This window comes from Rhinolophus ferrumequinum, chromosome 18 (assembly GCF_004115265.2).
Source record: "Rhinolophus ferrumequinum isolate MPI-CBG mRhiFer1 chromosome 18, mRhiFer1_v1.p, whole genome shotgun sequence".
Taxonomy (NCBI): Eukaryota; Metazoa; Chordata; class Mammalia; order Chiroptera; family Rhinolophidae; genus Rhinolophus; species Rhinolophus ferrumequinum.
In genome coordinates, this window is record NC_046301.1 from 41,772,259 (window position 1) to 41,798,210 (window position 25,952).

General features: G+C 41.7%; 1 protein-coding gene across 1 annotated transcript in view; it reads right to left on the bottom strand.

Moving 5' to 3' along the window:
- Window positions 1–25,952, bottom strand: part of DOCK5 (dedicator of cytokinesis 5) — a 186,050-nt gene that overhangs the window by 43,389 nt on the left and 116,709 nt on the right. The window contains exons 19-30 of the mRNA XM_033134262.1: window positions 23,275–23,372; window positions 22,948–23,037; window positions 21,421–21,521; window positions 19,232–19,366; window positions 17,250–17,361; window positions 16,467–16,537; window positions 15,733–15,839; window positions 13,754–13,890; window positions 9,402–9,497; window positions 5,530–5,628; window positions 2,163–2,257; window positions 1,117–1,195 (exon numbers count right to left, since the gene is read on the bottom strand). Of these exons, the coding sequence (XP_032990153.1) occupies window positions 1,117–1,195; window positions 2,163–2,257; window positions 5,530–5,628; window positions 9,402–9,497; window positions 13,754–13,890; window positions 15,733–15,839; window positions 16,467–16,537; window positions 17,250–17,361; window positions 19,232–19,366; window positions 21,421–21,521; window positions 22,948–23,037; window positions 23,275–23,372 (1,220 nt within the window). The remainder of the gene's footprint in view (window positions 1–1,116; window positions 1,196–2,162; window positions 2,258–5,529; window positions 5,629–9,401; window positions 9,498–13,753; window positions 13,891–15,732; window positions 15,840–16,466; window positions 16,538–17,249; window positions 17,362–19,231; window positions 19,367–21,420; window positions 21,522–22,947; window positions 23,038–23,274; window positions 23,373–25,952) is intronic.

Sequence of the window (25,952 nt, forward strand, 5' to 3'; positions counted from 1 at the left end):
GCTGCCAAGAAGTGTACCTATTTATAGTAAGTAGTTTGGCAATATGTATCCAAAGTCCTAAAATTATGCCAAACGTTTGAACCAGTGAATATTTCAGGACTTTATCCTGGCAAAATAAATCACGGGTATTTAAAAATATTTAAAACAAGGAAGGTCCTCACCGTGCTACTTAACCAAACAGAAAATGGAAACAACCTAAATGTTCATAAGAATTTAGGTAAATAAATCATGGCCCAGCGATACAATGGACTGTATTCAGGCATTACAAATATTGTGAAAATATTAAATATCATTGAGAAGATCACAGAAAAAGTCAATAGAGTAAGAGGTTACCAAAGAAATGCACAACTCGATTCCATTTTCGCATACATATATTAATATATACCAATATACATAGGTACATACACATGTACATATATACACATGTGTACATACACATTTACATGTATATGCATATGCATATATGTATATATAATCTCCTCTACTTACGACTCTCCACTTTTAAATTTCTATAGATACACAAACAAAAGCACATGATACAGCAAAGCACATCACATACGCTGGAACATAAGCTCCATGACGGCAGGGACTTGGGTCCCTTCACCAGAGCCTGTGCATATAAATGCTGTAATATTTGTCAGATGAATGAATGAATGAATGAAGATGGAGCTAGTGGTCACCTGTTTGGTTATCACTTTGGTCTTTCAAGCAAGTGTATATGACCCATTTAGAAACTAAACCATTTGTAGGGAGAGGAATATCTGTGTGACTGTCTGCAAGCACATGTGTGTACGTTATTTGGGTTATGGCAACAGGGGAAAGGAGGACAATTCCTCTTTCAATGTTCTTTTTTTTTTTCAGTTACATTTTCTACTATTAGCTCTTTTTACGTTTTTTTTTTTTTTACACGTGTGAATTCTACAGAAAGAAGAAAAAACCCTATTTGACTGTGTTTGGAGGACAGAGGGATGAAACTGTGTGCTTTGTGAAAGAAGAAAAGACAAAACTTTTTTCTATTTAAAAATGATGAAATCTGAGGTGATGTTTTCCAAAATGAATGAGTTCTCTTACTTTGGCTGAGAATTCAAGGAACTCCTAGGTGAGAAGCATGCTTACCTGAAGTTCAAAGCTTGACTTATCCATGAAGCACCTTGTGAGAACCTCAGCAAACTGATTTATAGCACGGAGGAAAACCCTGGGGGAGGAAAACAGTGGATAAAAAAGGCGACCTCAAGCCCATTGAAACACTTTCCATCTAAGTTAAAAACCAAAGCAAAGCAACCTGGACTTGGCAGCCTATAACCTTTAGATCTACCAAGGTCATTAGAGACCAACGACAGAGCAGTCTGCAGAGGGTACTGAAGGTCGGGTCAGTTTCTAGAACTGACTACAAGCACCACACAAGGCTGCATCACAATGTAGCCAGCTGAAGGTAGAGCTGACAAGCCAGATCTCTTGAGCCTCAGACCAGGGCTCTTTATACTCTACCACGACACCTCTGTTTTAAAGTCTAGGATTTCTGATGCGAATCTGTACAGAGTTTCTCTAATCTGTACAGAGTTGGAAAGAGTTTTTCTAATCAGGACTATGTAGAGTTAATAATGCTTAAAATATGGGTGGCCAGATGGTTCAGTTGGTTAGAGCACGAGCTACGAACAACAGGGTTGCTGGTTAGATTCCCACATGGACCAGTGAACTGCACCCTCCATAACTAGATTGAAGACAACGAGCTGCCACTGAGTTGCCAGAAGGGCATCCGGATGGCTCAGTTGGTTAGAGTGCAGGCTCTCAATAACAAGGTTGCCAGGTCAATTCCTGCATGGGATGGTGGGCTGTGCCCCCTGCAACTAAGATTGAAAACGATGACTGGACTTGGAGCTGAGCTGCGCCCTCCACAACTAGATTGAAGGACAACGACTTGGAGCTGATGGGTCCTGGAGAAACACACTGTTCCCTAATATTCCCCAATAAAAAATAAAAACTTAAAAATTAAGAAAAGAAAAAAAGAAAAAAAAGAAAATCATAAGGAAGAGATAATACATTTGAGTGTATTTATTGAAAAAAATTCGCATATATGGGATCTGTGCAGTTCAACCCTCGTTGTTCAAGGGTCAGTTGTATTCAGAGTCAAATGCTTCAGGGCCTGCCACAGGCAGTCTTACCTGCTCTGAGTCATATTCATGACCATCCAGTCTCTGGCATAGACATTCTTTCCAATCAGATCCTTAAACATGATAAAAGTTTCCATGAGGAAGTCCTGCAGAGAACAAAGGAGGAATGGCTGGAGAAAAACTGGGTGACATTTCATAAACCTTTCCTCTAGCATGAAGACAAAAAGGAACACAACTTCAGAACAAAATAGCAGCCTAGCTTTTTAATATGGTTTCAGGGATAACAAAGCATCTTTAGAGCTATTATACAATTTGAATTTTACATTATATGCTCTGATGAGAAACACAGGATGAAAAAATTGTCCACATTTTACAAATGATAAAACTGAGGCTGTGAAAAATTAAACAGCTTGCCTAAGGTCCTAGAAACTAGGAAGCAGGAGAACTGGGAAGAAAACTTGGGGCTCTGGACCCCAAGTTTAGAGCCATATCTTTAGTTCTCAGCTGTCCAGAGTTGCCTGAATTGATCTACTGCCCTTAAAATGAATTCACCAACAACTGTGAGCAAACTGACATTGCTAATAACTCTGAGCCCAATTCTTTCTTACTATTAGAACAGAACAAAAATGGTATAAATAAGAAGCAAAGTCATGATTCTTCCTATTCCAGGAATAAAACCATGTGTAGCTTGGGTTTATGGACCTTCAAAAGAGATTCTAGCAGTAGATCATGACTGTAACAACTAATAACGAAAGTCCAGTATCGGAAAAACAGCTATTCTACTTAAGAGGGGGCTACGAGTAAAAAGTAACTCAGAAATAGAACAATCGGACTAAAATACCAAAGCTAAAAAGCTTTTACAGCTTTCTTATTTATTAGTTAGTTAAATTTAGACATTTTCCACTTGGATTTCTGAAATGAAAATCCAGTCCAATTTTTGTAGCACTAAACCGCACAGTTCATAAGAAGGTTACCTTTTAGCAGAAAGAACACCGGCCTTGGGAGTCGGGAGGCCTGGGTTCTAATTCTAATGTGGTCAACTTCCTGCACTTTGGGTGCCAAACAGCACAGGGATGGAGGACTTGGGCTCTAAAGTCCACGCTGCCTTCGATTCTTCCTGCTCTTAAATGGAAAGTCAGACTTTTCCATCCTCAATTCTGACACAATAGACATCGTTTGTGAATTTTCCAGTTTTTCATCATGCATATATGAAGGGCGTTGACCGATTTATTTACTATTCTATTAATGTTTTCTCTCCAATCCACAAGAATCTGTGGTTTGTGAAGCAAGGATTAAATAATAGATGCCAGTTATCCACTTCTGAGGCTGACTCTACACCCATAATAAAAGCCCTTCATCACAGATAATCCCAGGCCTCATTTTCTACCACTTCACAAAGTCTTTCAAGTGATCTGTTCAGGAGGCAGCATGAGAGCGGAGAGGCCAATCTACTGCAAGTCAAAAGGCCTTGCTGTATACACTACAGTTCTGATGACTACAGCTCCCTCATTGGGATAACAATCCTTTTTAACCAGATAATACAGGGGGAAGAGCTCACCATTATTCTGGAAAACAGGAGTTAAACCTGTTTTTTGCTAACTGAATGGAGACAAATTGTCAGTACATTGAATTTAGTATAATTTCCCTTATTCTACCTGCTTGTTGAAAGAAATTTGAAAAAAGAAAGTCACAAAACTACTTTTATATTAATTATATCTTATATGACAATAAAGTCATTGTTATAAATAGCTAGTCTTCCTAGGCATTAACTACATGCCAAGCACAAAGTTAGGCATTTTCCATGCCTCGATTCAATCTATATCCATTCACATTAACCCTCAAGATAGATACTGTCTTACAGATAAGGAAACTGAAGTGTAGTGAGGTGAAATAGCTTGCCCAAAATTTCACAGAAGGGAGTGAACGAGCCAGAATTCCAACCCAGATCTGAGTATTCAAAATCCTGTGTTCTGAAACCCACTACACCATCTGCCTATGGAGGAGAAACCCTGCTACCTTCAGCTTCCCTCTCTCCCCTCCTCTCTTCACTTCTCTAGCACTGGTCTCCGCAGGCACACCTACATGGGCTCCGGGTTCCTGGGCCCTGCTGCCTGTGAGAGCATGGCCTCCGTGAGAGCATGGCCTCCAGGCAGGCCTCCAGAGTAAGCCACATGGTCCAGTACAGCATTATGAGAGTTCACCCATGGACCAAGTATGAGCACTACTACTCCTAACAGTAATAATAATAATAATAAATAGCACTTTCTCTCCAATTCTTTGTGCGTTTTGCTATCACAGGACCTCCTAGAAAGGAGGGCGACTGGCAGGAAAGGAGCTGGATATCGTTGGGTGTACTGGTCATAGACTCTCAGTATAATACAGGCAGCAAGTAGAAAATCTAGAGCCTAAAGATGACTGAAATATGCACGGCTGATGGAAAGTTACCGAGAGCAAAGGCTAGTGCAACACGGCATCAAATTGCTAATCCAGCTCCATGGCCAGCCCACTGCTTTACAAGATAAGATGATACCTTCAATGATGTTTTAACAGCCCCTAAACATTTCCTCAAGGGAAGGGTCCTGGGGAGCAGCCAGAGGCCTAACCTAGCCTCTCAGGCAACCTTCGGTTGTAGGCTTAATAATATTGCTGAGAATGATTTTCTTCTTTAAAACAAATGAGAACTGAATACAGAGGGTGCCAGTATTTTCCTTTCTTAAAATGAATTTAGTATAACTTCCTTTTTAAGAAAGGAAAAACAAAACTGTATTAAAATTACACCGATGGTAACCACTTTGAGCACCTCTTGCAATTGCAGAAGTCAAACGTGACTTGTATTCACCTTTTGCTGTCGGTATGTATTGAGTATTACCATTTTAACACAGATTTTTCCTTTCTTAAAATGTGTATACATTGTTTTGGCACCCTCTGTATTTTCAGCTGAAGATAACTTGCAAATTTATAAGGGGCAGGTATCGTCTCTCTTGTTGCCCTTTCCAAGGAATACTGAAAATGAAGACTTCCACCATTATCTTAGAAGACTTTGCACACCTCTGCCTCAAAATCCTTGCCGTGGTATGAGTAATTATAGTCCTAGAAAATCAGACACTATCTGCTTCTGAGAGCAAACAAGATCTCCCAAATGTTTCAAATAAGGACTCTCTACATCCAAGAGACTCGGGGGGTTGAGTGAGGACCCGTTGGTATACATATTGTACTCTTCTTCCAATCTTATTCCAGAGGGAAAATAAGAATCAAATCAACACTTTCCTTTTCATCATCATTGTGGACAGCCACCCGGCACTGGAGGTGGACAGGAAGAGATCCCTGGACTCACGATGCTCAGTTTTAGTTGATGTTATTGTTTTGCTACGTATCATCATTCTTAAGGTTACCAGGACCCAACAAAAAAACAACTTACAATGATGTCTTGTCTGGTTTTGAAAGTGCTGACATAGATCGTGTAGTGGCTGTCGTCCATTTGCCGCAGGATGGCAATCATGCAAGCAACAAAACTCCCCTGAAGGAGAAAAAAAACCCCACAAATCCCAAACTCAGACCAACCGACACAAGAAGATTTGGGCACCTGTATTTTGCTTTTCCCCAACCCAGTTACCTAAGTAGGGACCACACCTAACTGGAAACGTTCCAAAGGTTCAAAGGGCACAGGCTTTGCTGTTTCTGCTTAAAAGGACCTCGTTTCAAGTGAGAACTAAGGAATGTGGAGGGAAGGCTTTCCTCATCCCAGGAATGGCTAAGATTTGTGCAATCCTGTAGGTCAAGGGACATGGACTTCAAGATCTCAGTTAGATTACTAGTTAAGCTGAAACTTGTGGACTCTGAGTTTCTTGTTGAGACAGAGTTATAGTGTGGAAAGAAGTTCATGGAAAAATGTCTGAAATATGTAGATCATTTGAGCAAATCGGAGTTTGGAGAAATGCCAGGAGGAAAAAGAGAAGTAGTGAAACTGAGAGTGGAAGAGAGGAAAAGAGGACAGGAAATGAGAGTTGCCTGGTAGAACACTTCAATGTCTTTAGCCAGTTGTTTCCAGCATGTTATGCACGTGTAACTGTGGACCTGGTTTGCAGAAAGGGACTGAATAATTAGATGATTAACATAATTTCTAGTTTTGAGGTCAAGAATTACATATCCCATGTGCTTTCCCCTAGTCCAACCATACTGGAATCGTAGACTTAATATTCTAGCCAGAGGGCAAATATTTAAGGATAAATGTCCTCCTATATTCGTATAGTTATGAAAACAACACCAATTTAAATTAATTTGTCACAGAAGAGATGAATACACAGGGATTTTTGGGATGGAGGGAATGGCTACCTAAACACAACAATAATGAAAGACTATCCATGTACACCTCCCTCTAAACGAATGTCTGTCTTAGTCTCTTTTGTTTTAAAAGTTTACTTTTCTAATTATAAAGCAATATAAATTTATTGTTTTACACACACACACACACACACACACACACACACACACACACGGTGCCAAAAAAGTATACACATTATAAGAAAGGAAAAAATTATATTAAAATTGTAATATTCAATATACACTGTTAACAAAAAATGAATACAAGTCATGTTTGACTTCTGCAATTACAAGAGGTGCTCAAAGTGGTTACCATCAGTGTAATTTTAATACAGCTTTTTCCTTTCTTAAAATGTGTGTACATTTGTTTGACACCCTCTGTATATATATGGTGTGTGTATGTATTTGTGTATATGTGCATATTTCTCTTTGTGACTGTGTCTTTTTCTCTTTGTATATCTTTCCCTCGCTTTTTCCTTCTTATGTTTATCTTTCTCAAGCATTCTCACTGTGCTATCTTGGTATGTCTATCATTCCATGTATCTCAGCTGTTTCCACACCCATCATTTTGTTTTAACAAAAACAAAGCAGGAGTACTGTCACTTTCACATTCAAATCCTTATTCTTTTCTTCAAACATACTAAGCCAATGTTCTTGAGTTAGTTTAAACAACAAGAGAAATAATGGATAATTTCACTACTAAAAGAAGCTGAGTAGGTAAATTTAAATTAAGACATCTTGAGAATTATCTGTAAACCAATACATTATTTCCTAAATGACATAGTTATCAATCTGCCTTTTTTTTGTATATTCTTTACATACATGCCAGAAATGGCTTAGCAATAGCAATTAATATCCAGTATGTATACCTTTAATAAAGGACCTGAATCCTTTTATAATATTTTTTGGGTCAGCTTGAGTTTTGATCTAGCAGAAAGACGACGTTTTACTTATAGTCATTTCTCTACATATTTATTTGGATCTAGTACCCATATATGAATCTTATGATGGATCTCTTAGGGTTTCTGCCTCTGTCCAGAAGACCTTTCTCTACACATCCACATGGCCTACTCCCTCTCCTTTTTCAAGTCTTTGTCCAAATTTTATCTTCTCAGGAAAACCATTCTTAACCACCTTGTTTAAATTTGAACTCTCCCACCCTGACTTCCCTTATCATGACCATTTTTATCTTTATGGCACTTATCTCCTTCTAACAGTGTGCACTTTATTTTTGTTGTTGTTACCATGTTTCCATGAAAATAAGACCTACCCCGAAAATAAGCCCCAGTAAAGATCATCAGCCAGATGGACGCATTTAGTACATTATGACAAGGTTCCGGAAGAGATGACATGACTGTATTTGAAGAAATGTAGATTGTTGTACATGAAAAAATCAGACATCCCCTGAAAATACACGCTAATGTGTCTTTTGGAGCAAAAATTAATATAAGACACGGTCTTATTTTCGGGGAAACACAGTATTGTTAGAATGTAAACTTCGCTAAGTTAGTGATTTTTGTCTCTTTTGTCCCCTGATATGTCTCCAGTGCCTAGAAAAGTGCTCGGCTGACAGTAGTTTCTTAATGCATATTTGTTGAATAAATAAATGTTTTGTTTTGTTTTTTATCTACTATAGCAATCTGGAAACGTTATTTCCTATGTCCAGTAATTAAAATGTAATTGTATCTTTTAATATCACAAGTAAAAGATGCTTCATTTTCAGGATGATACAACTTGGCTTTCAACAGTTATCTGTGGTCTCAGTCATACTTTTCATCTGACATCTAATAGACACAGAAGATAGAGAATAAGAGGCCAGAGCAACCCGGGCATTTCTGAAAGCATGCTAACTACAAGGTCTTCAAAACGCTTTTTTCTTAGAAGCCAAAGGGCTGGATGGTACCACAAGGCACCAATGAATAAACATGTGGAACATCTGTGGAAATACGATGCAGGGGGAATGGAATTTATCAGACTTCCTCTCGTGGTGACTATAGGACACAGTTGGAAACATAACTGGGTAAAAGCTGCTTGGGGGCGTGTTGGTTGGTTGACGACTTGTGTGTGCTCTGCAGCCATGGGGGTTGCCTGGATGTAAACCCCAACTCAACCCTCTGATAGGTGTGTAACCTCCATAGGTTTCTTAACCTCTCTCTTTGAACGTTTCCTCATTCAAAAAAATAGAGCTAATGAGAGAACTACCTGACAGGATCAGTGTGAGCTTTCAAAGACATTTAAAGTGCTTAAAATAGTTCCTGGCACACACACACACACACACACATACACACACACACATCAGATCATGACTGTTACCACCACTACAGCTGGAAGTACTAATACTATTACTATTCTCGTTCTAACGAGGGTAGATCCAGACAGAGCGTGCATGTATTGAGAATCAGGACTAAATTATTTGAGATAATAGAGGAAATGCTGAAATGAAGGTATCCCACCAAACCCTTCATTTTCTGCTCACCAAGACTCCTATGTTCTTTAAATATAACAGTCAGCAAATATTTCTAGAGTAATAGGTTGAATGGGTACCGAGTTATTTGTGTACTAGGGCGCCCGCATGTCGCAGTGGGTCTCTGCTTGGCTATAATTACCTCAGGCTTGTGTTTGACGTTCAATGTGTGCAAAACTCAAGAATGGATCCACATGCCTAACATGGACAGAGCCTTACGAACGTTCCCCCGTGAGCCTCCCCTACCCCCTGTTGGATCATCTCCCCTCAAGAGAAAATCAGTATCAGAATTAAGATCTGTTCACAGTTATAAGCAAAGGTCACCCAGCCGGGAGGCCGTCACGTTCTAGACCCCACTCACTTCTGAGGGAGCCATGCTGCACGGTGTGCAGGCACAGACTGTCCCCAGGGATGTGATGGGCCCAGGGGATGGGACTCTGGTCCCTCACGCCTCCCAAGAGGCAGATGGGACACTGAGAAGCAGCCGTGGCGGCAGCAATACTCACGATGTGGGGAGACTGTCGGCTCATCCCGATCACGGTCCGGTTGATCCTTCTCAGCAGCCGCTCCATCACCTGCTGTATGTGCTTCGCCGTGGGGCCCTGGGGGGAAGCACAGAGATGGGCACCACTTCTTCTGACTCAGCTCTCCTGCTCTTCAGGAACCCCAGACAGATGCGTTTTTTCCTTTAAATCTCATTCTGTCTCTTCCTTACAAAACAGTCTCTCGGCAAAAGGGAAACGTGGTTTCACAGAATTATACACCATGTTACTAAGGGATCAGTGGAAAATAGTCAGTTGTATCATTTACAAGATGAGTGTGGGGACGTCCCAGCTCACTGAGAGCTCGCTCTGGCCACAGACTCATCCTAGTTTTGGGGGGACTCCCGTTAGCATGAGGTACGTGGCCCTAACGCTGAGCAGGTCCAGTTGCCCAGGACAATACGGCACATGCATGGGAAGTGAAAGGCACTGGTACAGAGTTCTTACCACCCTCTGTGTAGAAGAAAACAACAAGACATTCAAGTCAAGGAGACTGTTCTGAACTGCTTGTGTTTAAAATCCAGGTGTTGAAGCTCTACCCGCATGGTGAAAATATCTGGACGTGGGGCCTTTGAGAGGTAATGGGGTCACGAAGGCAAGGCCTGATGGGATTAGTGTCCTTATAAGAGACCCTAGAGAGCCCAGACTTTCTCTCACTCCGTGCACACACACCCAGGTAAGGCCATGTGTGAACAGAGAGAGAAGGCGACCATCTGTGAACTAGGAGGAGGGCCCTCCCCACGAACCCAACCGTGCTGGCAGCCTGATCTTGGACTTCCAGCCTCCAGACTGTGAGAAATAAATTTCTATTGTTTAAGCCACCCAGTCCACGGTATACAGTTTTGGCAGCTTGAGCAGACTAACATAGGGATTTAACAATTTGACTCTGTCACGTGTGACTTTAAGCAATTATTTAACTTTGTTGAGCTTGTTTCTCAGAGATGCAAAAAACAAACAAACAAACAAAAAAAGTTCCCTTATAGGAATTAGTTGGGCTGATGTATACAACAGTGCTTCATAAATGTTTTCATTTCCCTTCTTTCCTCTTTTTGTGGTTTGGTGTTACATTCATTCAGCTCAAACTTATCAATATTCAACTTGACTCTTCAAAGCCTTTATCTATTCTTGCTTCATGACAGATATTCTGAAACTCCTGGTTACATGTTTCAATAAGTAAACCACTGCTGTATGTAGTTTTATTAAAACCTCAAGTATTATGGGCCGGCCCGGTGGCTCAGGCAGTTAGAGCTCCATGCTCCTAACTACGAAGGCTGCCGGTTCAATTCCCACATGGGCCAGTGGGCTCTCAACCACAAGGTTGCCAGTTCAATTCCTCGAGTCCTGCAAAGGAAGGGATGGTGGGCTCCGCGCCCTGTAACTAAGATTGAACACGGCACCATGAGCTGAGCTGCCTCCCGGATGGCTCAGTTGGTTGGAGCACGGGCTCTCAACCACAAGGTTGCCAGTTCAATTCCTCGACTCCCACAGGGGATGGTGGGCTCCGCCCCCTGCAACTAAGATTGAACACAGCACCTTGAGCTGAGCTGCCGCTGAGCTCCCGGATGGCTCAGTTGGTTGGAACGCATCCTCTCAACCACAAGGTTGCTGGTTCAACTCCCGCAAGGGATGGTGGGCTGTGCCCCCTGCAACTAGCAACGGCAACTAGACCTGGAGCTGAGCTGCGCCCTCCACAACTAAGACTGAAAGGACAACAACTTGAAGCTGAATGGCACCCTCCACAACTAAGATTGAAAGGACAACAACTTGACTTGGAAAACAGGCCTGGAAGTACACACAGTTCCCCAATAAAGTCCTGTTCCCCTTCCCCAATAAAATCTTCAAAAAAAAAAAAAAAAAAAAAAACCTCAAGTATTGTTATTTTTCCCTCTCTGTCTCCCTCCCTTCTTTCCTTCCTTCCTTGCTTTACCTATTTACTTGCTTCCCACTTCTCTGAATGGGAGTGATTCCTAAAACCTGCCTCTCCTGGTGATGTTGCTTTTGCCTTCATTTCCGTAACAATTCCATACTGTACACCTGACCAGGTGCGGAAGTCATGTGCAGGGCGTTGTGTGGAGGTATGAAAATGAATCAAGCACCCTCTGAGCCCTTAAGAGATTCACTGCCCAGCAGGAGGGCTGAGGCATGAATATAATTAAGCAAAACACAAAGATCCCACGAGAACAGCAGGGTGCTTGCTTATCTTGTTCACTGCTGTATTCTTGGACCTATCACAGTGCCCAGGGCGTGGGGGCTGCTCAGTAAGTATTTGTGAACCGAATTCATAACTCAAGGTACAAAACGAGGATAACAGCCTTAAAAGAGATGAAGGGAACTAGTACAGTGTGGGATTTTGAGCAGGACTGCACCAGAAACAACTTTATGAAGGTGCTTATTGCAAGTGGGCTTTGAAGAATGAGGACAACTAGGAGATTATAGCTGTGAAAAGAGGAGAGAACCCTGGACTATATAAAAGAGGCATAGGAATAAATGTCAGTAATTATGGAGCCTAGAATTAACGGAGGAGATGAGAAGATATGGGAAAACATGTGAAGTTAGCTCGTATATTTGAAAATGCTTATGGTAAAAAAAAAAAAAATCCATCACCATTAACAAAAACTTACTGAATTTACTACTTTAACAGAGCTCCAAGATCAATAATTTTGCATGCCTCTGCTGTTACAGAGAACATTATCAAGAAGACAAAAAAAAAAAAAATTAAGCCAATTAAATTTCCTAGCACAGGATGTAAATACGTTCAAGTCATTTCTGAAGAGTCTTTCTGTGTACTAAGAGGGTTGGCAGAGATACTATGTATATAAAAACAGGATCAGAAGTGGAAGAGACGTAGGAGGTCATCCAGAACAATTCCTGTGTGTTATTGGATGGAAAAGTTATTGGATGGATAAAGAGCTACAGAGTAGTAATACTGGGATTAAAAACCAAATAGCCTGATTCCTGTATTTCAGGTTAATTTAGGATCTGAATTAACATACATATACTTTCTAGAACACTGTGGCCCTGATTAAACCAGAGTGTCTAATACATTGTTGCCGACTTGACAGAGCTCGGGGCTTCATTGCAGTATGCTAATCAATGAATCGGAAGAGTTACTTTTTAAAAATATTATTGTCACTACACATGATCAATCACATGTATTTATTCGTTGTAAAGTCCTTGGTTAGGAATCCAATCCCCAATCACAAAATTCCTTGGGGGAAATTTATTCCATTTTATAATGTGGTTTCTAGAAACACACTTAAGGAAAAAAAAGGGGGGGAGATGACCTGTAATTCATATAAATCATTTATTATAAACATACTAAGTATAAAATAGTACAAATAGTAAGGTGGGTTACAGGGGATACGGGAAGAGACAAGGGCAGATGGGCGGGGCGATAGATAAAGAAAGAAATGGTGTCCTTTTGCAGTTCTGTGGTGGAGGCATGAAATGCCTGTGTAATGAGAGCAGGAGATGAGGTGGACAGTGGTCAAACTGGGGTGAACCTTGCTACAGATTTAGCTCTGGGAAAGGGGACAGTGTTCTTTGCATCTGTCAGCACAACTGCACCTAAAGATATTGGTAAGAGAAAGGGCAGAGGCAAAACCAGGAGTGATCTTTCTGTTCTGTGGGAAAGTAAGTGCCATGTAGATGCCGCGCGTGTGCGTGTGCGTGCGTGTGTGTGTGTGTGTGTGTCCATGGTTTGCGCTTAACTGAAAAGATTCTGCAAAGTTCTCTAGGCTCTTCAGTGGAAGCTATGCCCTAGGCCTATGAGCTGTGCTAGGTCCAGGACACGGTAAATACAGGGAGATTCAGTCCCATTTCTGCAGTGGACATAGGTCCTTAGGTCACAGAGAAGAGGCCAGATGAGAAAATATATAATTTGCAGTAGGCTCTGAAGGATCGGTGTCAGAGAGAAAATAAAAATGAGAATTTCTAAGAGGCTCAGGAATATCTGCAATAGCGTTGTCTGGTACCAGAGGTGAAAGAGGGTCAAGGCTTCTGCATAAAAAAACATCTAAACAAGGTTCTGGTTCTGAAGAGTCCTCACAGGGCTCTCAGTGTTGGCAAGCCAGGAAAATCAGCCAGGAGCAGGCCCCAGCAGTCAGCAGACCTCTCCTGGACCTCAATTTGCAAAGCAGGCTCTAGCAAAGAGAAGCCTCTCTAATCATCTCTAAAATGGGTGCAGCCTGCCTAGGTATCCAGGTTCTAAACCGCCTGGGCCGAGCCCTGAGACCAGGAAGGCCGTGGGATCACTGTCGCCCTCGACAGCAGGGCCAGGGTGTGCTATGATCTGCATGAGTGACATACTGACTCACCACATCCTTCCGGTCCAGCACTTCCAGGATGTGGCTCAGAAGCTGCGAGCTTGCCTCATGGTCAGGCTTGCTGGAGCTGTCATCTAACTGGCCGCTGAGCTGGTCTATCAGCAGTGGCAGGAGCACATCTCTGCACTCTGCGAGAGAAAAAAAAGGCAGCTCACCCGTCGCATAACCACCTCCCGAACTGCCGGCCCCTTCCCGCAAGCCTCTCTCCGATCATCCCCACATCTCCCAGCTCTGGACTCCACTCAGCCGGGCAGGGCGCCCTCCAGGCCCTGAGGCAGACGTGAGTTCAGGCATGGAACTTCAGCCCTGTCACTGGATTTTTAAAACTAAGAAAATTACACTTATCTGAGAGGTACTTGTATTCTTAGCAAAATGTCGGAAGTATTTAACAATTTCTTCAGCTTAAAAAGAAAAAGCCAATTTGATACTTGAATGCAAAAATCATATGAAACTAACTTAGAAACCTTTTAGAAACATTTTTTTTCTACCTAATGGAGAAAATTTACTCGAAGATTCCTATAAATACCGGGCTTCATGAGTACATTTTAATGTGTCTCTGTCCAGGTTTTTGCAGGCACATGCACTTCACAAAGTGAAATCCGTATCTTCCTTTTGGAATCTTCACTATTATAAAACATTATAATAATGAGTCCAGATGTTCTGGACACTAACAGAAATGATCGCTAACAGTGAGAGTACGTCCTCTAATTGGAACTAACAAGCACATGCTTTCTCTTGTATGCAAATACCCCATCTTTAGCATCTCATTTTTCCCGTCTGCATCTGTAGAGGCAGAGATTATCAGACCATATTAAGATGTTTAGTAATAACACATTTTTCACTTCAGAGTACTCACTCACTTTCTACACTACTTACAACTGTGTCCTTGTAACAGTTAAAATTTCTAGCCACCCGTTCATAGGCTCATAACATATCAGAGCCAAAAGAGGCTTCTAACTTGATCGAGTTCTAGTCCTTCCTTCCACAGAAATGAAGGTGAAATTTAGAGAAGGCACTCACGTGTTTGTTCAAAGTTACGCGACGAGCCAGAGGCAAGGCGGAGAGGGCTTTGCCCACCGACAACTCACTGACCTTGCCTATTTCTGAGGAGTCCTCTGGGCCACAGACACCCCTAGGCAATCTAAATAACATGAGGTCACCCTATGGCGCATCCTGACCTGGTGGAAGCTGGGAAAGAAGTTCCCACAGCTGCCCTCCTCTAGCCCGTCTCGGGTTTATTGGGGGTAAGACCAGGTATTAGACTCTTCCCCACATTGGCTTTGGGACAGGAGCGCAGGGATGCAGACTTAGTGGCTACAGGTTTGACTCGCATTACCAAACGAGTCGTATTTTATCAGTATAAGAGTTTTCACCTCTCTGCGCTCTCCTTCCCTCCCAGCAGTACGCTAAGTAATCTTTGCACTGCTCCCACCCCCAAACCCTCCAATTTACAGTGTTTGCCAATTTCCATGGTGTAAATGCTTCTACGCTGGTCAATTTTCAGCCTCTCATGCAACATGATTGAGCACGGAGTTGAGAAAAGATGCTCGTAACCAGCTGTCCCGGGCTGATACAGGTGGCATCCAGCACATACTACAGCACTGTCCCCTGTCCCCTGGTTTTTGAGGTTATACAAAGTATAGGACAAAGAAGGCACATTTCTCTAAGAGGACCATCTTTCCTGCTTGTCCATTACTTTCTGGGGTTCCTAGTTTGTGGACAAAGCTCTCTAATGAATGAAACACTGGATTGTTCTAATTAAAGATTCAAGAGTGCATGATTTTGCTCTTTTGGGAACTATTGGAAATATTGACCTGACTTCCCCTTCTCCTTAAAGCCGGTTTCCCAGGAGGTCCTTAAATACCAACAAACACCCAGCAAGGACACTGACATTAAAAAAAGGTCAAGTGTTGGCGGAAGAAGAAGCAAGAGGGGAATTTCAGTATGTTGCCGTTTTGGTGGAGACTTACCCGATTGCTGAAAGAGATTACTCTCTACTATCTTGGTCATGCAGTTAAGCTTCTGGTGAACTAACTGGTTGTCAGGAATGCTCTGGATGAATTTGCAGAAGAGCTCGCTGGAAGAGACACCCCAGTGGTGTGGTTAGTGTTTTCATTCTGCCACGTTGAAGGTGTCATTGCACTACTATTTCTTCTCTGCTCTGAGATCATGGCATGGATTGGTTTACCTGGAAATCCCTCCCAAATGACCCGACAGCCTGTCTCTAGGAAGCAAAGGAGAGACTGTATTCTATGCTCACTACAGGGCTCAGTCGTACAGCTGACTCTGCTGAAACTGCCAAAGCACACGCAAGGTCCATCACTGCCTTCCAGACCTGCCTTAACACCCAACTTCTGCAGAAGCCTTTTCTGGTTAACCCCACCCCAGTGCCGATCACCATCTGACTTTGCATTCCTGGGGTAGTTAGGTAGAGGGCTGGAAGCATATCATTATGTACTTTCTCTGTAGTTAATTTTATGTCTGCATGTGTTGTTTCCCTGGAGAAAGTGCAAACCTCTTCAGAAGCAGGCTTTGTGTCTTCTTTTGTATCATCCCCCAGAACTGAGCACAAAGAGGTGTTCAGTTAACACGTGTTAGAAGAATGAGAGCATGTGCAGCAGCTCAGGCCCCAGCCCAGTAGGGGAGCTGCTTTTCTGTTAAAGTCAAGGAACAATTTTTTTGTTTTTTTTTTTTTGCTATTTACCTGAGTTCAGTAGGATCAAACACAAGTTTGACATCATTAATTATGTGAGGAAGGTACTTCAAAGCTGCCCCCTGTAAGAAAAACAGCAAAGGTGGATTCAATTGCCAAGTGGGACAAATACAGAATTAACTGCTCGATTTCAGGAAGGAAAAAAAGGCTTGGATCTTAAACAAGGAAGTGGGCAGGGAGGTTCTCGCAGGGAAGAGGAAAGCTGGTATTGTAATACACAATCTCCTAAGATCTTTTTCCAAAAATGTCAGGAGACACTGCTTTCTCCCTTCACTAGCAACAGGCACTGCACACTTGGAATTCATTTTGCCATTTAAGGAGGTAGTTAAAATCTTGACGTCTCCCTCACAACATTGCCATAAAGAACAAAAAAATGAATGATAAAGTTCAAATTTGAGTGTTCAGAGCTTGTGTATTTTCCATTTAAAATGGCAGTGATAATAATGGAGAGGAGGGTGATTGGGCTTCTGCGAAGAATGAGAGAACTAAGAATAAAAAACCTGCAGGCTGAATTCACAGGGGCCACAAAATCCATTCAATGGATGTCTAAAATGGTAGCTTGTCTTTGGCAAACTGACATTTAAGAATACAAACGTACATGAAAGTTAAAACACGGGTTTTTCCCCTGTACTTTCTGTAAGTCATACTAAAATCCACAAGCTTCCCATGAATACCGATTTAGTTTGTTTCTCTCCCACCACGACCCGTTCTAGGTTGTCCCAGGACATCCTGACCAAAAGCATTAAAAGTTACCCACAATGATGCCAGGCTAACCTTGATCTTGACAGCTTCCTCCAGAGGCCTGTCCATGAGGATATTGAAAGAGAGAAATAACTGGCGGATTGAATTATTAAATTCATCTCCATCATCACTTTGGCCATAAAATCTTAATAGGAAACAGAGAAAGGCAGTCAGATCTTCCACCTTTAAAAAGAGACTTTCATGTCGATTTAAACAATGCTGGAGGCCCATGCCTCACAGGTCACCACTTTGCATCATGCAGAGAACTCACAGGGTACGCTAAGATAGTTTCAGGGAGAAGCCCAGTGAGCTGAGAAGATACCACTACTTGGATATTACCAGTGATTTGTACGTAACGTCCTACCACAGAGCTCTCCGACTGGTCCACTATGATTAGCCACTTGGGAAGGGTTCCTCTGCAGCTACCTGATGGCCACAGCCTCCCTGATGTCCTCCAGGCTAATGGTCTATGGGCATTTCCGGCTTGGAGGGAGAACCGCAGGAAGCTGTTCTGCCTGACCTAGCAGAGGAGCCCTGCATGCTTGCCTGCCTTCCCCAGCTCATTAGCAGAAATGTCCAATAAGTGAGGGACAGGCCCCAGCTAATTTCTCTGACATATCATACCTGCCACATTCTATCCTCCAGCATCTCTTCTTCTCTCCTCCCTCATTCCCCTTTTCTGTGTCACTCTAATCATTTGTCTCATCTAATCAAGCTCTAATCATTCCAATGGAAGTTTCAGACAATAGGTAGAAAAGCTCGACCCAGAAACATTCTGAACCCAACCCGGTTTGCAAGTCCAGTTAGTGTCACTCTACCCATTGAGCTGGCAACGCTGGGGCTGACCTGTTCTACGAGTGGGGCCCTCCCAGGACACACGACACCTTACTCTCCACTGACTCGTGCTTGTTTTGATTAAAGTACTCTGCTTGTCTTCAAGATTTGTCCATCAACTGAAAAGTTGTTTTTTTCTCATAAATAGGTATCACTGGACAAATGTGACATTTTCTTCCTTTTTGCTTTTTATTCATAGTGACAAATTTCGGTCCTTAAGAATTTATATTCCTATTTTAATTTTTCGCAAATGGATAGGTAAAGATAGTGTGTATTGCATTGTGACAGTGAGTACAAATATTTTCTAAAAATTTAACCAATCGTTTCCATTTTTTCTTTTGTAAATATCTAGTTTTGCTTTCTATTGTAAAAATCATTCTTTCCTTGATTTTTAAGAACCTTTAATTAGTAAAGCCATTAATTTTGACCTCTACTCCACGTTACTAGCTTTTCGTTCAGGTTGCTTGCCTTTAGCTTTGTTTATAGTTTTTAAATATACACATTAAAAAAAAATACACATGCTCAAACCTATAGACCTTTTCCTTCTGCCTTAATTAATTAATAAATATATTTTTAACAATTTGGATACCCAGTTATTATTGAAGGGTTGGGATGGCACTGGAGTTGTGAGCATTCCCACAAAAGGCACTTTCTCTTTCATGATTTCTTCTCTTTTGGATGAAGCTGTTACTCTAGGAATCCAAACTGGGAATTAACCTATCTCTATGGCTTAGTTTTACCGGGTAGCTAAGCACGATGTCCACAAAGAAACATACACCTCAGGAAACACCTCCCCAAACAATTGCCACTGTTCTCCCTCTACCAACAACAGCTCATGAGCCCATGTTGTCATGAAGCCCCCTGCTGTAGGAAATACAATCTTGCCACAGAAACCTGCCTCCCTAGAGCTTCTGTCACCAGCCAAGGCTTCCAGCAAGCTGCACGTGTTAGCCACCAGCATCCCCAAGTCCTTCTGTCCTCACTGCCCTAGGAATTCTGCTGACCGAAAACGACCTTCTCTAATAGTTTCACAATCCACCTCCATCTTTAGTCCCAAAGTTCTAAAATGTGGCAACTCCATGACCCAAGACCTCACAGAGCTGAATATGAGCATGAGGATTGAGGAAAACTACGTGAAGAGAGAACGGACAGTGTCAGCATCTTACCACAGTGACCATTACCTCAAGTAGAGCACTCTCGACTGGATGATGAATCTAAACAAGTACTTTAAGGCTTTCAAAGCCACAAAAAGCAATTCTGTCTTGCTGGAGTCACCTGCATTAGCCACATAAAAGTTCAGTACCTTGGAGAGTTTCCTTAAAAGGGCGAGAAAGAAAAAGAAAGGTCAATGGGGCAAAGTGGTACTCAGAGGTGTGGGGTGTGCTATTTAGGAAGGGAACCTGGCATACTGGGGAAGGAGAAGTCACGACGATAATTAGCTCCTCTACAATATGTCCTGAAGAGGGAAATTCACTTGTTTGCAATTTAGTGTCCTCATTGCGGTCTAGATTGGGTGCTTCCCTTCTGCTTGGAAATGGAATGGTTTCTTTCCCTTTGTAGGATTTTAAGACAGGATGAAGAAATGAAAGAGTTGAAGAGATTCAAAGCCTGAAGATATTTTAATCTCTCGTACATTATACAGAGATTAAAGGTATATATATATATACCTTTAGATGTTCCTTGTAAGGGAGAGATGGCCTGTCTGAGGTAGTCACCTTACAAGATGTTCAATTCCCTCCAATCTGCCCAAACCCTTTGGCATCGATAAATATGAAGCCAGATGGATGGGAAGAGGAGCTCCGTCTAACTAGAACACCCATGGTTCCGAGCTCCCAACAGATCACTCTGTTCTGAGATTGCACATTGCTTTTTTTAGACTTTCCAGTCTTCAGACTTGGCATTGTTTTCATGTTGTGTTAACTCACACTTTTGCGGGCCATGATATTTTCAACTTTCCTTCTGGGAACTCTGAGTTTTCTAAGAAAAATCCACAGGATACATGTAGAACCAACCAAGTTCAGGTTACTACCACCTAGAGTATTGCATCCAGCTCTGTGTCATGAAGATCCAGAGAAAGGATTTCCTCACCTGTGGCTACTACACGCTTGGAAAGTGAGGCAACTGGGCAGAAAGAACCCTGTCACTGGTATCTGCTGCTTCCCTCAGTCCAGTGGGCATGACATCCCTTGTGTTAGTTGATTACGCTACAGGACATCACTTTTACGTCACTTACATTTTATTACATTTCTGGAAATTCATGCAAATAAAACCAAGAACTTTCTGGTTTAGTTCAGAAAGGGACACAAGGGATCAATGATCTGACCTGACAGGTCAGGCTAGCAGCTACCCTGATAGATCAGCCGGCAGCCATCGGCATGAGCTGGCAGAAGCCACTCTCAAAAAGATCGTTGCCAGATCCAACTGCACTCCTGTCACTATTGATCACATTGCTCTGTAAATCACTGGAAAGCAGAGGGCTGGGGTGACAGGCCACATACATTGCCACAGCAAGGTGAGGACTCCAGGGAGAAGTGCAGAGTGAAGAAGTTGCTTTTCTTAGGGCTCATAAACCAAAGCCAGAAAGAAGCCTGCACTATGGAAAAGGGAGACACCATTCCCTCTTATGCAAAAGAAAGAAAAATGAAATCTTCTCATATCCTGTAGGTAATAATTCTACACAGCACTTGTGGGGTAGGGTTGAGGGCCTGACCTGCTAGTCTATCAGATGCTGTTTTGCTTAATCCACCATTTGATCCTGTCGGGGCCTGAGGTTCATCTCATTGACACTCAATTTCAAAGATCCTGAGTATCCTCACCTGTCCTGGCTTCTGCCCCTAGTGGCTTCAACTCCTCACCTACCGTGTTTCCCAGAAAATAAGACCTAGCCGGAAAATCAGCTCTAATATGTCTTTCGGAGCATAAATTAATATAAGACCTGGTTTTACTTTACTATAAAACCAGATATAATATAACATAATATAATATAATATAATATAATATAATATAATATAATATAATATAAATAATATAATACCAGGTTTTATATTAATTTTTGCTCCAAAAGATGCATTAGAGCTGATTGTTCCTCTAGGTCTTATTTTCGGGGAAACAGGGTATATGCTCTGGATTCTTCAAGAAATAGAGCCTTATCTCCTTTGTCACTTCCCAGAAGGCAGGGCCTGAACTTCACACCTTTTCCAGGGTTAGAATACTTAGACAGCTCCCTCTTTCTACCAGGAAGCTTAGAACAAGGTTCTGCCCTCCCAGGCATGTTTACTCAGCCTCTGACCCTCTCATTTGTCAACAACCCAGGTCTAAGAGTACAGATCCAATAACCCACCAACAGGTAGCTCCCTTGAATCATACTTACACATAGGCCAAAGTGGCACTGAAGTGCTTGTTAATGTAGGTTTCCAGGACAGGATTAAAATGCTGGAACTTGATGTCTCCTATCAGTGAAATAATAAATACCTGCCAAAGGTGAAACATATAAATAACAGCATGGTACCAGCCCTAGGCAGTCAACAAACTAGATTTTAACATCTGGGTGCTGTCTTTTCCTCCCTGATCATGTTTGTAGCATTCTCACTTTACTATTCCAGAGCGGAAGTCAAGTCTTGGGGTTTCTTTGGATTTAACATGAATAGAAAGACCGTTATGGGTCAGGCACTGTGCTACGAGCTGTGAGAAACCACTACAAGCATGCATGTCTGGCCTCAGGGAGCTTACTGTCTTAAAGAGAGTGCAATGCACAAGTATCAGAGGTCAGGGAAGATAGTGGGACAGGAGGGAGGAGGATATGGGCAGGCGTTTCCGGTGGGAAGAATACACTAAACCAGAGATGCAGCTAATGAAATAGTCTATGACACTTGGCTCCTGAGTGCAGTGTGGGCTCCCCTGATAACTGAACTTCCCCAGACTTTTGCCTTCCAATTTCCCCCTCAGATCACTACCAGGAGTAAAATCTACAAATAACCCCTGTGCACCTACTCATGATAGAAGAGTGCAAAAAAACAGCACCTGGTACTTTCACATATGCCCACTGCCAGCTGCTCTGTCCTACAGGAATCTGTCTCCAGTCCGTTCCCCAGAGCTCAGGACCAAGTCTCTCTTTTCCATACACCTGACCAGGTGTGACCTCAGCTGAAGGCATTTCCTCTCTTGAGCTTACATCCTTACCTTCAACGTCATCCTGACTACTGCTTGAATTTACCAATTTCTCCAAGCTGGTGAATGACTTAAAGCTGCAATTTACCTTCCTCCTTTGCGGAAACATTCAGGTAAAATTCTGCACTAAACTTACACCCCAACCGTGAGAAAATGATGCTTGGCTTGGATATGTCAGCTTCTTCTACTCCACTGTTTTTTCTGGCCTCCCCAGATCTCCTCTCCTTGTCTAGGTTTCAGTTGTTAGAATGGGTTGGATGTTTAAGTATTTTGTATGACAAATTTAATTGTTGTCAAGGTTGTATATAGTACATAAAGAGACTAAGACTCATTTCTGACTTGGAAAGTCAGTCTCCCTTGCGTGAACACCCAAGTACACAATATACAACAAGCTACAATCATCGTTGTTAATGGTTTCTCCGGGCTTTGTGACTAGACAATTTTAAAGTGAGTAAAGTGATTCCTAATTTCTAATGTAACATAACCTTGTTTTCCCTAACGAGAGAGAGAATGCACATCAAAATTGAGATCTAACAAGAAACAGGAAAAAGAAAGGCTTGGAATATAAATCAATGTTTCGAATTTTACTTCCAGAAATTTAGCCTTAAGAAATAATCAAGAGAGATGTATGCATGCAGGAGGCTGTTCGTCACAATTCTTCCTAACAGTAAATTATTGAAAATTACACAGGGGTGCGAATAAGCACTAGTTAGTATGTTTAACTGCTTACCAGCGCATCAAACACAAGGAAGTCATACGTTTCATTGTCTGACATTTCCATCATTATGTTAAAAAGTGCATCTAGTGTATCCTGCAAAAACTGAAGAAAGAAAGACAGAGACGTTATTTGGTGCTCTGAGTTTGGTGTCATACTGAAGAAATTCGGGGAATACTTAGGTTTCAATAGAATAGGTTTAAAAATAGCATTTCCTTAAAAATTGCACACTTGCTTCCCAATGTCAATAACAAGTTTTATATTTACAGTGATAGATCTAATTTAAAATGTTGAAGTAATGATGTAGTGGGTATATTTCTGAGCATGAACATATATACGTACCTTAACAATCTCTCCTCCATCCACCTCCATTAACTTCTTTAAGTTGTGCTTAATGTTCTGGGAGTTTGAACGCCAATTTAACAATCCTAACAGGTCAACTAGGAGAAATGACCACAAACCACAAACATTAGACACCAATTATAAAAAGCAACCCAAACAGAACTCTCTAGAAAAGACAATGCTTTCAATGGTGGCCAATCCATCATGTAGTCTTTTAATTGACTGTATCCTATCTACATCAGAAAAAAACCTTGTGGTCTTTCATTTTCCAAAGAGGAAAGAAACTAACCACTAATACTCGAGTACCTAAAATGATATGTGAAAGGAACTCACATTTTTCAAATAATGACATCATCGCCATATAGTTAAAACCGAAAGACAGTTAAGTCAACTTCCTCCCTTTAATTTGCCGCTTTGCTTGGTTTATCCCTTGTCACTATGTGCGTCTCGGTGGTTGCAAAGGAAAAAGGCAACTTATACGAGCATACGTGCACTAATTCATTTAAACTTTACACCCACACTGTAGAGCAGACTTTATTTTTTCCATTTTTGAAATGAGGAAACTGAGACTTCATGAAATTAAATTCCTTGCCTCAGGTCACACAACTGCCAGGGAGTGGCAGGAAAGGAATTTAATTAGATATTTACCTGATTCCAAACAGGCATGTCCTTGCTCTCTATTCTACTATCTCCCCAGCGTTCTTCAAAGATATAAACAGACAAGCAAATCAGATAAGTTGCTATTTCAAAGGAAGGCATGGCCCTTAGGGTAAGTCTGGGACAAAAATCTTGAGATTTTTTTGGGGGGGATTTAAAGTGCATAATGTTGAATCTTTAAGCCACTTATAACTTTAATGAATGTTGAGCTACTAAAGTGTCACAGAAAAATAGAACAGGCATCTGGACGGTTACTATTTTACCATTTTGTTTAGTGTATCAAGGTACTACTACTATTTACAGAGCTTTATGTAGTAAAAGCAGCCATACATACTTTTTAATCAACGGACTTCTAGAAATACATGTAAGCAGCTGAAAACATATACTGTCCACTAGAATAGTCAATTTGCTTCACAGTGTGTTTGTTTTATTGGCGTGCATTTAGTCCCTGGGAAGTCTCCAAAAACTGGTGCTGGAGACTCCTTACTGTTAATAGAATAAAGTCCCAGTACCACTTCTAGACGGCAGGAAGGCCCCAGCTATGTTCTCCTGCCGGCCCCATCGTCCACCATTCTTTTTACCTCTCAGCAGTCAGACAGATCAACTCATTACCCTCCAAACTATGGTATGCTCTGAAATAGCTCCATGTCTTTGCATGGATTCTTCCTTTTGTCTGAACTGCCCCAAAATACTATAATACGATGTATTTGATAAGCTCCTACTTACATCTCATGACCCATCTCAAACTTTATTCCCTCTGGGAAGACTTACCCAATCACTCTCGGCTATCTGTATTGCTTCCTACATATACATGTATGTGTACATATACATACAAACATACATGTACACACATACATAATACCGTGTTTCCCCGAAAATAAGACCTAGCCGGACAATCAGCTCTAATGTGTCTTTTGGAGCAAAAATTAACATAAGACCCGGTATTATATTATATTATATTATATTATATTATATTATATTATATTATATTATATTTTATACCCAGTCTTATATTATAGTAAAATAAGACCGGGTCTTACGTTAATTTTTGCTCCAAAAGATGCATTAGAGCTGATTGTCTGGCTAGGTCTTATTTTCGGGTAAACTTGGTACACATACAGATACACACACACACACACACACACACGCACACACACACACAAATAATAAAGACACACTACGTATCTCTGGCCACTTGAGGGCGGGAACCACACTGTATCCATTGTTATACCCCACCACACTGCTAGGCACCTAGGAGGTGCTTAATACGTGTTTGATGAAAGAATGAATGAATTAGATGAATGGATGGGTGGAAAGAGAACTGGTGCCCTGAGGAAGCTGGTCACATGCTCAATACAATTCTCCAGTTCATTCATTCCCTCACTCATTCATTCACTCAGTATGGAACAGGCATGACGCTAGGCCTATCCATGAGGCACTGTCCACTCTCATCCTCCCTTCTCCTATTTCTGCCACAGGCTGAAAATACTGCTCCATTCCTTACTTCATTTCACTCACTGCTGCCTGAGGAAAAGGATTTAGCTACTTCAGCAGGGTGAAGAGTCACACAGCAGCTTTAAGCATTTGCCAAGAACCCATCCATCAGCCCAGAGGTTTACTCCCTGACGAGGTTTGCATGCCACATCACGGCTCATACCCAGAATACATTTGGCATCTGGTGAATCGTAAGGTCTTAAGGCTAGAAACATGGTGGCACAGTGTTATGGAAACAGCCCAAGACTCAAGACTGTGTTTCTGAGATCCATACAGGTTGGGGCATATAGCTTTACTTAATTTTCACTGCTGCACGGTCTCTTTCCCATTGTATGAATGTACCGTAAATGTTTATCCATTCTACTGTAGAAACACATTTCCACTTTTATGCTATCACAAACAATTCTGCTATGAACATTCGCATATGTCTTCTGGTATCCAGGTACAGCAGATTCTTGGAGTATAGAGCTAGAGTGGAATTTCTGGATCATCCGGAACGATCATCTTCAGTCCCATTAGATATTGCC